Below are 13,050 nucleotides of genomic sequence, written 5' to 3' on the forward strand. Positions count from 1 at the left end.
CAATAAATATTTTTACCAAATGCTGTCTTTGCAGTAGTTTCTGCTGCCCTGAGAAAATAGGGTGAGTTGGAAGAGCCTGTGGGCCTCCAGTCAGGAGGGTCTGAGGTTGATAGAGGCCCAGACCAAGCGAAAATGTGGCCATCCATACCTAGGTGGCGATGCAGACACTCCCTTTTCAGAAATGACTGTAGTTGGTCACTTGACCAATTAAGCAAAAAACTGATGCAAGTGGAGAAATATCAAGACATTATATGAAGGTGCCTTAGACATTTTGTTTTAACTTAAGCTATAAAAACATTAGTTTTTTTCACCAATTTTGTAATGGAGAGGGAAAGCGTCTTCTTTGAGGATGAGTGTCTGCCAACTGGACTTCCATGTCACCTTCTGATATGGTTTGGCTGTGTCCGCACCCAAATCTCATTTTGAATTGTAATCTCATGTGTCGAGGGAGGCACTGGGTGGGAGGTGATTGGATTGTGAGGGTGGTTTCCTCTGTGCTGTTCTTGTGATAGTGAGAGAGCTCTCACGAGATCTGATGGGTTTGTAAGCATCTGGCATTTTCCTTGCTTGTGCTTCTCTCTCCCACCACCATTTGAAGTAGGTCTTTGCTTCCCCTTCACCTTCTGCCATGATTGTAAGTTTCCTGAGGTCTCCCTGGCAGAACTGTGAGTCAGTTAGACCTCTTTCCTTTGTAAATTGCCCAGTTTCAAGTGTGAAACACTTTATAGCAGTGTGAAAATGGACACACCTTCCTCACACAAAGCATGCCTATAATGAGAGTTTGAATCCGGTTTCTTTTATGTATGCATGTGGGGGGTGGGTGTGTGTGTACACATAAAAAGGATTATAAAAGACTTGTGAAGCAGCCTTGGAGCAGATCTTTATGATTTATTCCTCATCTTTCACAGTTGTCTTGCCCACACCCAGTTGGACAGCTTCTATCTGAGCTACTGGCTAAATCTGTTTTCATGAGAACAACTTGGTGTTTGTCCCCATATTTCATTGGTTAACTCAACATGTAACCACATGTATGAATTGCAATAACAAGTATCACTGACATCAGTAGGTTTAAGAATAAATACAACTGAAGATTGGTGAGGATGCCCCCCCTTCACTGATGGGGGAAGTCACTTGTGGGTGATCAGAGAGGGCCCCGCTAGCCCAAAGTTCCAGAACACATGAGCGCCAGGCAGCGGATCCTCCAAAGGACATGGGTGACTTTAGCTGACCCAGCTCCACATGGGAGTTGGCCAGGGGAGCATCTCTGTAGGCAAAAGGTTGTGGGGGTGGCCTGCAAGCATGCAGAGAAGACAGGATGGGTTTCTGTTGGGGAGACACCACCATTAGGCACCAAGCAGGGGAGTTGACGGAAGATGGTCAGATATCTATGAGCAAACTAGAAACACGTGGCTCTAGAGCAGAATTTAGAAACCTCTTTTATCATTATCTCTGTCAGTGTTTATCTTTTCTCCCAAGCTGGCAGTGATTTGAGGTCTTTTCCTTGTGGTCCGTTACCTGGCACTTGGAAAGTATCTAATATTTTTGAATGAATGAAAGTATGTGTTCTTTTTTTGTTGTTCCACTGAGATTGTTGAAAGATGGTCATCCTTATACACATTGGGTCATAAGAACTCTGGGTCAGCAAACTGTGGGCCACTGGATCTTGTGTGCTGCATGTCTTGGCTTACCCCAGTGAGAGCACGTGTATAATAAGCTAAGATCACTGTTCAGCTCACAGTGTGATGAGCCCTCCAGGCCTAGACAGGCGTCCTGGTATGTCTCAGGTATAGCTGAATAGGGAAGGTGACAGGTATGATCTTGTTAGTTGTGAAAGATAGAAAAGCCATACTTTGTAATGAGTTTGAAGGCGTAGATTCAGAACATTGTATAAGTCAATGTCTAGGATGGTACCCAGTGATTCCCCTTAGCACAGTAATTATCTCTAAGGAACAGAAACACCTAAACCATGAACATTGGCATATTTAATGTAAGAAAACAAGTCTAACCATTAGAAGCTTAGAGTTTAAGAATTATCATGTCACAGTTATCAGAGTGAATATACTTTGTTGATTTATTGTTAGTGAATGCTATTAGTGTCTGTCATTTGCTGAATTTATCTTCATTCACTAAATAAGCAAATCCTCACCCTCTATTTCTGTGAAAACGCATGCCTGTGGGTCTGCTGTGTGAGAACCACTTTCACCGTACGTCAGTTTTTGTTTTGAAGACTTGGTTTCCCTTAGCATGGTCCGCTAGCACTAGGACCTGGAAATGAGAAGCCTGTGGCGTAAGCATCCCTCTCTCCTTCTCCTCCTGGACAGCTTGGGCATGAACCACGACGATGATCACTCATCTTGCGCTGGCGGGTCCCACATCATGTCGGGAGAGTGGGTGAAAGGCCGGAACCCAAGTGACCTCTCTTGGTCCTCCTGCAGCCGAGATGACCTTGAAAACTTCCTCAAGTAAGTTCTGGAATTATTCTATAGGATTAATGCAATCGGAAGTACTTCCAGAGGACAAAAGTATTGGAGTCTCAGCAAGTGTGAAGTGGAGAAATGACTCTTTTGGGATTGGCATCTAGCCTCAAGAGATGGTCAGCACAGAATGTCCTATAATGGCGAGAACATCTCCCACGTGCGCATCTGCTCCAGCGATGGGCGCGCAGTGGGTGATCATTACGTAATTGCCGATGGACTGAAATGTCAACATAGTCACCCTGTCTTGAAAAGAAACCCATTTCGTTCCTCTGCAGGGTTGTGACTGTGTGATCACCTCGGGGCGCCCCTGGGCCACTGCAGAATGGAGCATTTCCTGGTGTGGAGATGAAGGCCGTTTCCCTAGAGAGGGAGTGAATTTGCTGGGGGTTGAGGGGTGGGTTTGCTCACCTTGCTCACCTCTGGGGAGGGGAGGGCTGTGTTTATCTCACTGCTACTTTCTTCCCAGAAGGTGTCTGTACCCTTCCATTCTCAGATTTCTGTGGAAGAATCGGCCATCTGGTTTCAGACCTTCTTCGCAGTCTGTACCTGTGGACGGTGCGGGTCTCTTAGTGTCAAGACCTCAGGGTTGGGTTTACAGAGTGACTGTGCAGACCCTGGTCACTGAACTACTTAGACATGTTAATTCATGCACCCTGGGAGATGGCAGAGAGTCGGCGAGTCTTACCTGTAGATGGAGCTTCTCAGTCCAGTAACACATTCAAGTACCCGATGAATTCAGGATGTAGTGGCAAAGGTGCCATCCCGGGTCTTTTTTCACGACGTTCCCTGTTCATGGGGAAATTGGTCAGTGGTAAACCAGCTTAAAAAATGCTCTCGTTACATTTAATGTGGTCTACTTCCCACTGAGTATTTGATACCACAGATCTTAAGAATGCTGTAAGCTCCTTGATGTTATTTTGCTTTACCCAGAAGGGTCACGGCCACAAGATGGGGTGGGTTTGTTTGTTTGTTTGTTTGTTTTTTGAGATGGAGTCTCACTCTGTCTCCCAGGCTGGAATGCAGTGGCGCGATCTTGGCTCACTGCAACCTCTGCCTCCCACGTTCAAGTGATTCTCCTGCCTCAGCCTCCCCAGTAGCTGGGATTACCAGCATGTGCCACCACACCTGGCTAATTTTTGTGTTTTTAGTAGAGATGGGGTTTCGCCATGCTGGCCAGGCTGGTCTCGAACTCCTGATCCCAGGTGATCTGCCTGCCTCGGTCTCCCAAAGTGCTGGGATTACAGGAGTGAGCTACCGTGCCCGGCCAAGATGGGGTGTTTTTATTTGCTCACGTACATAGCACTGGTCCCACTGGTGACAAGTAGTGTATGTCTGAGCCCAGAAGATGTAAACCAGGATCAGTCTGTGTCTTGTGTTCATGCAACTCTTTCCTTAAGAATCTTGGCAAGTGACTGGGTTTTCTGCCTTAAACCGTCTGCCTTTAGAAATTGAGAAATTAAAGCGTCGTAGTAAGTAACCTCCTTTAGAGCCAGAGCCTCGCAATCCCCAGTTCACTTATTAATTTATTTATTTATGAGTCAGAGTCTCACTGTGTCACCCAGGCTGGAGTGCAGTGGTGCTATCTTGGCTCACTGCAACCTCAGCCTCCTGAGTTCAAGTAATTCTGCTTCAGCCTTCCAAGTAGCTGGGACTACAGGTGGGACTACAACCATGCCTGGCTAATTTTTGTGTTTTTGGTAGAGACAGGAGTTTCCCCACATTGGCCAGACTGGTCTTGAACTCCTCATCTCAAGTGATCCACCCACCTCAGCCTCCCAAAGTGCTGGGATTACTGGTGTGAGCCCCTGAACCTGGCCCCCAGTTCACTCTTTTAGAGACGCACCTCTCATAGTAAATGAATGCTCCCACCCCAGTTGAAATCCTGAAGTCCTCGGCAGGTGTTGCCAGTGGCTTTCAGGGATAGCGTGGTCAAGTGAGACACCGAGGCCCCACAAGCACTCGGAGAGAACCTGAAGAGTTGGAAACAGGCACTTTGATTTTATTTAAAGTAAAACAAGGCTAACTTGTACTTGTTCTTTATTCATGATAGTTTTTGCTCAAAGCCATAGTCAAGAAAATACGATAATCTATTCCAAAATCATTTTCATCAAAGAAAGCTTTCAAACTCCCCAGTAAAAGTCCATCAGCCTCGTGGATGTCGTTCCTATGCCCCTCCCGAGTCTCCAGGTTCTTACTGCCTTCAGAGCGAAGATTCACATTGGGCCATGTAGAAAAAGAGGAATGCACAGCAAAAAAGCACAGTCTGTGTGTCCAGTGCTTGTGTCCTTTTTCCATAAAGAACATAGAAGTGCCTCCTTCTCGGTGACTGAAAACTCAAAAAAAAAAAAAAAAAAAAAAACTGAAAACAAAACAAAACAAAAACCTAGGCAGCACATTTGCAAGTCAACTTGCCTCTCGGCTGTTTCAGGTCAAAAGTCAGCACCTGCTTGCTAGTCACAGACCCCAGAAGCCAGCACACGGTACGCCTCCCGCACAAGCTGCCGGGCATGCACTACAGTGCCAACGAGCAGTGCCAGATCCTGTTCGGCACCAATGCCACCTTCTGCAGAAACATGGAGGTAAGCACCCGTGGGAGGGCTGGCTCGGGACAGAGCGTGTATCCAGCCCTCCTGCAGCAGGTCTGGCTTCTGCTGGAGGACATGGGCATTCACACTCAGCACATGCACATACACACACAAGCACACGTATACATGTGTATGCACACACACGTTCGCATAGAGACATGCATAAACACACCCTCACAGGCATTTGCACATGTGCACCCCATATAGCCGTACACACATACACACCTACACATGCAATTGCAGGCACACATCTACACACAGGTCCCCCACATGGGCACTTTTGCAGGGGAATGCTTCAGGGTTACTACTGACTCCGGTAGCCTAACATTTTAATATGGAAACCTTAGGACACTAGAGACGCAGGACACTGTCGCCTGACTTCAAACCCTGCATGGATCAACAAGAGGGTTAAAACTATTAAACATTTGAGCATATCGGCCGGGTGCGGTGGCTCATGCCTGTAATCCCAGCACCTTGGGAGGCCAAGGCGGGCAGATCTTGAGGTCAGGAGCTCGAGACCATCCTGGCTAACACGGTGAAACCCCGTCTCTACTAAAAATACAAAAAATTAGCCGGGCGTGGTGGCGGGCGCCTGTAGTCCCAGCTACTTGTAGTCCCAGGAGAATGGCGTGAACCCAGGAGGCGGAGGTTGCAGTGAGCCGAGACCGCACCACTGCACTCCAGCCTGGGCGACAGAGCAAGACTCTGTCTCAAAAAAAAAAAAAAAAAAAAAAAAAAAGAATGTATCAAATTGGGAAAATTTAACAAGTAATAAATTGATTATATGATAACCCCATTAAACAGTTACCACTTATTGAGCAATGCCTATGTGTTTGGTACTAATGCTTCCAACATGTGTGATCCCAATTAGTCTTCACCGTAGCTCCCGAGATCCTGTCCCTGGTTTACAGATGACAACACCAAGTCAAAGTAAGCAAACATTCAAAATGGCTTGGTTAGTAGGTAGTAGAGCGAGGATTTGAACTCAAGTCTCATTCACCCCCGAGTGTACACTTTTTCGCCATGATGCAAACAGCAAGGTCTGTGGCTTGGCTGGTTTTATGGGTGGGGGGTGCCAAGAGGGGCATGTGGGTACCCAGGGCAGGGCAGTCTCCATGCCTGTGGCCATCTGTTTAGCAGGCAGGGAAGGCCCTGACCACAGGGGAAGGCCAGGAGCCTGTGGTCCACCTGGCCCTGGCAGTGACAGGGCTAGGGGAGCAGAGCCTGCACCATCCTGCAGAGAAGGAGGACAGAAGTAGGGGAACCAGCCAGGGGTATGTGGAACTCAGCAGCCAGGCAGCAGGTGGTCAGCCTGAGGGAGGGCTGTTCCAGCACTGGCACTCAGAAGCACACCTGGTCCCAAGGAGGATGTGTGGATGGCTGGGCAGGTTCCTGGAGCACACACTCGGGAGCAGCACCAAGGCACACAGGTACATGCAGGCCGCCTCCAGAATGCGGTCCCAGTGCCCATTCGCCCGGACTCCTGGAGACAGATGCTGCCTCTTGAGTGCTTCCCGTCTAAGTTAGTTTAGGAAATTGGGAGAACGTGCAGGTGGGGCATTGCCTGCCACCTTTGGGGCTGCAAAAAAGGGCAGCTCCTTAAAACCAGGCTGTTGCCTCCTACTGGCTGTTTCCCCAAAGGACGTTTATCTGCACTGTAGTGCTGGTTCTGCCCTGCCATTCCTCTGAGGAGCATGCCTGCGAGGGTCCCCTCCAGAGACTAATGGGAAGCCGTCACCCATGTCAGCCTCCCACTGGATGCCTGTACCTCCCGCCCCCAGCAGCAGGGTTGAAGGACACCTCCATGGGGAGATGTGATGAGCCCTAGGATGTGATCGTCCCCAGCATCCTGCAGCGGTGCCCAAACTCACCATGAGCTACTGTGTGGCTTGATCGTTAAGGCTCTCATGCACATACACAGTGCCCGCCAAGAGGCATCCTGTCTGCCTCTTCAGTCCCTACAGTGCATGGATGGTACAGAGATACCAGGAAATAGCAGGTTTCAGGGCGTCCCTTGATGATGTGGAGACAGCATGAGATTGTGTGGGTGGGATAACCAAGGAGGACATCAGGCAGAGGAAAGGGCCCCAGACACTGGGGCTGGGGAAGTGGATAGTGCCCAGCTGAGCCAAGGGACAGAATGGTCACTCTGCCCACTGTGGAGTCCTCCGCAGGGCCAGTGAGATGTGGCGGGCCAGGCTGAGCTGGTCCTATAGGGCAGGATTAAGTGGGGTGGGGGCTGGGCAGAGACTGCCTGCTCCATGGGAGCTGGAGCTATTTTCCCTTCTAGGAGCCAAGTATTTGCATCCCAGTTGGATGAGGAGGGACAGAGGGAGGGAGAGACTTGTACTGGGGACTCACAGTCTCCAGGGCTGGACTTTGTCCTTGCCCTGTCACACACAACCATGACTGCAACCCCAAAGGCAAAGGCTTTTAACCCCATTTTAACAGATGCAAATATAGAAGCTAAGAGATTAGGAAACAAGCCAGGCTCACCCAGCTGGAAAGGGGTGGGCTGGAAAGCGAGCCCAGGGGTATCTGTTAGGGAGGAAAGGAAAGTGACTGTCATTCAAAGACAGACACCAAAGAGAGGAGGCAGGGGATGTGGTATTTTATTTTCCTTCAGAATCATCTTTTCATTATAGGAATTCAATTAGAGGGCAACAAGCAAATTCGCTCAGCTTTGTGACTCCTTTCTCCCTAGAAGCTCAAAATCCAAATGCATATCAAGTGAGATCTTCCCATGTGCCTTTTACTTCGATGCTGAACATTTATTCCTGGGCTCCCAAGGAACTGCAAAATATGTTTTCCTGCTTGCTTTTGCCTTGAGAGTTTCACCAGCAATAAAATAAATGTGTTTTTTCCTCTCCAATAACTAGCAGAAAGGATTTCTTAGGGGAGTGATGGAATGACAGTCCCCTTGATGGCCACCAGCCTCAGCTGGTCAGTGGTGATTGTCCTGCTTGCAAGGCTAGTGACACTTCTTTAGAGGAATCTGACCGTGGGGTAGCAGTGACTGTGCACACTGGAGAAAATGTCACGATTGTTAGAAATAAATGCTTGTTCCTCAGTGCCGAAAAGAAGAACTAGCACTCAAAGAATTTTCTCAGCAAAAGATAGAACGTGTGACTCATGGATGGAGCAATGGCGAGAGCACACCTGAACAAGGGAGGGGAAGGGGTTCTTATTCCTGACGCAGGTAGCCCCTACTGCTGTGTTATTCCCCTTTTGGCTAGGATTGGACCGCACAGTCCAAGCTAATTCCAATAGGCTATTTTAAAGAGAGCAAGGGTATAAGCCAGAGTGGTGGGGTGAGCAGTTTGGCAGGAAAGATGGTTAGGAACAGGGAACTAAAGGTGACTTAGGTCAGAGCAGATGACCAGGGTGACTCAGGTCAAAGCAGGTGACCAGGATGAATCAGGACGGAGCAGGTGACCAGGGGAACAGATGTGAACTACTGATTAAAACTGGTAGAAAAGGTTGTTTATGGAAACTACGGGGAAGTTAAACTTTAAAATGGAGGACAAACAACTGAACATTCTGACATACTGATTATTTGAACTCTATCCAACACACTCATACTCTTTTGGGGAAGAAAATGCAGAAGACCAGATGCTTCCCTCTGAACCCTTTGAGAACCAAGGACTTGGGGCATGCTGCCCTAGGCCTGGGACATGTATCAGTCAAATCCAGGTGAAGACAGTGCCACACTTCAGGGCTCCAGGCCCTGCCGTATCAACAGTCTGCACCTTCCCTGCTTTTGTAAGACTGTGTTATGGTTGATGTTGGGTATGGCAGGAGAGCGTACATATGCTGTTATCGCTCAATTCTTCCCTGCAATGCAGCTTTGCTGGTGTGGGTGTGTGCCCCCTCCTTTCTTCCTTCTGGGCCTCATCCTGCCCTATGCTCCCCTGCACTTACTCTGTTCCAGCTGTACTGGTTTTCCTTTTCTTCTTGGACCCCACCAGGGACACAGTTGCTTCATGCTGGCTGTTTCCTCCTCCCTGCCACTTTTCTCCCAGTTACCCCCATGACTAATTCCCTCACCTTTTTTGAGTTCTGTTTTTTTTTTTTTAATATAAGCTTCTCAATGAGGCCTACCCTGACTACCCTCTTTAAGATGACAATCTGGTACCTTCCCCTGCCCACCTGTGCAGCATCCGCATCTCCTAATTCACAAGAAACATGAAGAAATCTAGGAAAATACTCATTATAATCAAATTGTTTGAAAGTAGTGAAAAAGAGAAAATCTTCAAAGAGCCAGAGGAAAAAAAGATAAGTTGTATACAGTTAAAGGTAAAGCTGACAGTCCACCACTCAGTAGAAGCAGTGTAAGTGAAAGGACAATGGAGACACATTGCAAAGGACTAAAAAAAGGCTGTCAGCCTACAATTCTATACCCAGCAAAAATATCTTTCAAAATTACATGTGAAATGCAGTTTTTCTGAAAACTGAAAAAAATGTATCACCAAGAGGCCCACATTATAAGAAATATTAAAGGAAGTCTTCTGCAGAAAATGATACTAGGTAGAAATATGGATCTACACAAAGAAATGAGCCCTAGAAGTAGTAATTTCATGGGCAAATATATGATAGATTTAGATATAGTGATGGGCAGTTTTCATTTTGCTGCTGCCTCTTCTGAGGGGAAATAGCTTGCCTGCCTCACGATGAGCCCACACTATTCCCTGGCAGGAGGGAGAGGCCTCCCTGGTCTCAGGGGTGGCGTTTCTCATCGACACGCGTGTGTTATTGTGCCAAAGCAGGACTGCTTACCTAGGGTCCTTGGATAGATTTCAAAGAATTGGTGAACCAGGATAGGAGAGAGATTACACTTTTCATTTTCTTCAAGTTCTAATGGAAGTTAGTATTCTCTTCCATACTGAATGTTGGCAGTAAACCACATCAATCTTAGCCATACCCATGACTGCCACTGTGATTAGGAATCACAGATTTTTTTTTTTTTTTTTTTTTTTTTTGAGATGGAGTCTTGTTCTGTCATCCAGGCTGGAGAGCAGTGGCACAGTCTCGGCTCAGTGCCATATCCGCCTCCCAGATTCAAGCGATTCTCCTGCCTCAGTCTCCCGAGAAGCTGGGATTACAGGTGCCTTCCACCACTCCGGGCTAATTTTTGTATTTTTAGTAGAGACAGGGTTTTGCCGTGTTGGCCAGGCTGGTCAGACTCCTGACCTCAGGTGATCCACCCGCCTCAGCCTCCCAAAGTGCTGGGACTACAGGCATGAGCCACCACACCCAGCCATGGAATCAGATGTTTTTATACCATGTAAGTTGTGGCCGACATCTCAAAATACCATTTAGACTCTTCACCAAAATTATGATGGTTAGTAGACCCAGGGCCAGATCTTGTTATGTGTTGACAAAAAAATGCATATATTACTATATTACAAATTTAGAATGTCTTATATTTTGAAAACACTTCCAGTTTAATTGTTTTCTTGGTTATCTTATGTATTTTATAATTATGCATTCACCACATACCCTGAGAAGGCTCCATTAGGTGCCGCCAGACGCACAGAATGGCCAGGTGCTGGGTGGAATTTCAAATGCAGACCTTCTTTCTGACTGGTCCTCTCTGTATGTTCTTCTGCCACTCGCAATTCATAGCTGTTTTAAGACCAAGCAATTTAAAGATCATTTCCCTACTCAAAGGTGTAGGTAAATAACCTTGGAAAAGCATTTCTGCTTTAGGAGCAGTCTAGGCTTCAAATATTAACCAGGTTGCTGGTTTCCCAAACATTTGCATACCAGAGAACTGAGAAAAATTAAAATACAGTCCATGTTAATTCTTAGGACTCTGGAAGCCCCCACACTATCACCACTGAATGTCTGTCTGCAGAATGCTAGTATTGTAAGGCTCAAAGCTGTCTATGGAAATATGAACTAGAAAAAAAATTGGCATCAATAGCTGGCATTTGTTGCAAAAGTTATTGGCAAATACAGCTGTCTCTTCTTTTAGCCAATGGTAATGTGATGTTTTTAATTCAATAAAGCATTTCAAGAAAGTCCAAACATAAAGTTATAAACATTGGATGGTAAATATTTATTAGAAAGGGGAAATAAACTTCATGCAATTAGCCCAATCAGTCTTTTTTATGATTACAAGTTTCTCCTGTCTGTCAGCAAAGTCACTGCAAAGTAAAGTTGGTATTTAACAACACTTTCAAGCTACTTAAGCTCAGATATTCTTCCAGGTGAAGCAGAGGGTGAGAAGGCCCAATGCAGGCACTGTCAGCTGAAAGGAAGAGTGTGTATTGCTGCTAGAGACGGAGCAAGAAAGGGTGCAGTTAGGGTACTGTCCTGACCATGATCCCTGCCTCACAAAGTCCCACCACTTTCTGACATGAGAGAGGTGTTCATCTGCCCCATCACCACCACCCTGGTCCTGGAGGCTTTCAGTTGAAAGGTACTGTGTAATGACCACCCACCCTTTCCCTACTGCTTCCCAGGAGTGCATTCCACCATCATGGGTCCAAAGCCCAGGCGTGGCTGCCACACAGTAGTGCTTGGAAGGGATGTACACTCTTCTTGTTAGTTGCCACGAGCATATATGTGCCTGTATGTCATAGCATTCACAAGAACCCGAGGTGTGCATGTTATGCCGTTGTTTAAGAATATTATTGAGCACAAAGCTGTCAGCCAATCATTTCAGGAAGACAGGATCTAGACTGGTCATAGGCATTGGAAGGTCTTAGACAATTTTTTCTACCTAATATTCCCTCCTTTCTCTTTTCTCATTAATTGCCTTTTGGTACAGCGTGGAGATGCTTTCTATGTCACACAGTGCCTAAGAAGGGCTCTCTAGTCAGGCTGCCCAGGGCCCCATTCTGCCTCTTCTTGAACAGGTTGCCTAGTCTCACTATGTCTCAGTCTTCTCATCTGCAAAATGGGAATATAAACTCTACTTATCCATCATTGTGAAGTCATGAGAGTTAGTAGTAAGTGAATTAAAGCACTTAGCATGTAGCACACACTCAATAAATGTTAGGTAGCGTCCATTCTCTGCCTCCTTGTCGCCTGGAGCCAGAGGGATGGGAGGAGACACTGTTTAGCTGAGATCACATAGGCCTGTCCCTTCCCATATCTTTCCCTGTGCTGTCCTCACCATCTCTCCTGGTACTCTGGGAGCCTGGAACCCCCAGGAATTGCTTTCCAGTGTCCAGTACCTCTCCCGGGCAAAATCCCAGTCTCCAGGCTTCTCTCCTATCTCACGTCCTGCAGAGATTCACATGGGCATCTTACGGCTAGAGAGATGCTTGGGGTGTCAAAATTCCACCTTGGGACAACAAAGTTTGTCTGATGCCAGTTGTTTTTAAACCTGGTGGATTGCTAGAGTCCTCCAGAGACTGTTAGAAGTTTTTGTGTCTTACTCCAGATTTTCTGTCTTAAAAGTCTTCAGGAAGATGGGTTTCAGGTATCTGTCTTTCTGTACAGCTTCCCCGGAGATTCTTCCATTCAGCTTAGTTAGGAAACTGCTCATCTAAATGAGGTCTGTCCCTTTAATGCCGGTGGACCTGGCCAGAATGGGTGGCTGGCCGGGTCCCGGAGCCTGGCCCTGCCCCTCTCAGACAGGGCTGCACGGTAGTGCGTGGACTTGGATGCCAGGCTGAAAGCTGTCTTGCCTGTCTCAGTCTCCGCTTCCTGCCCGGCATCTGCAGCCTCTCAGAGCCGTTGGACTTTGGCAGCAGATGGTCCGAATTTTCCAGAAGTATTTGAAAGTTTACAGTAGACTGCCTTTTCAGAGAGCCCTCCACACCATGCCAGTTGTGAGTTTTCTTTCTTGTCCCCGCTGCCAGCTGAAGTCCTGGGCCCCACCCTCACCCGGCAGCCCCCAAACCCAGCCAGGTGACGGTCTCTGTAGCCCTCAGGAACATGGAAGGAGTGGCCCTCTCAGGACTCAGGAAGCCTTCCAGGAGTGGGGCTGGCATGCTGGCCCGGGGAAGACTTCACACTGCAGTAGTGTGTGTGGA

General features: G+C 47.4%; 1 protein-coding gene across 1 annotated transcript in view; it reads left to right on the top strand.

Moving 5' to 3' along the window:
- The window catches only part of ADAMTS17 (ADAM metallopeptidase with thrombospondin type 1 motif 17), a 361,454-nt gene that overhangs the window by 184,152 nt on the left and 164,252 nt on the right, over positions 1-13,050 (top strand). Inside the window, exons 9-10 of the mRNA XM_032175346.2 lie at positions 2,322-2,462; positions 4,906-5,056. Of these exons, the coding sequence (XP_032031237.1) occupies positions 2,322-2,462; positions 4,906-5,056 (292 nt within the window). The remainder of the gene's footprint in view (positions 1-2,321; positions 2,463-4,905; positions 5,057-13,050) is intronic.

Source organism: Hylobates moloch, unplaced genomic scaffold, assembly GCF_009828535.3.
Source record: "Hylobates moloch isolate HMO894 unplaced genomic scaffold, HMol_V3 SCAFFOLD_14, whole genome shotgun sequence".
Taxonomy (NCBI): Eukaryota; Metazoa; Chordata; class Mammalia; order Primates; family Hylobatidae; genus Hylobates; species Hylobates moloch.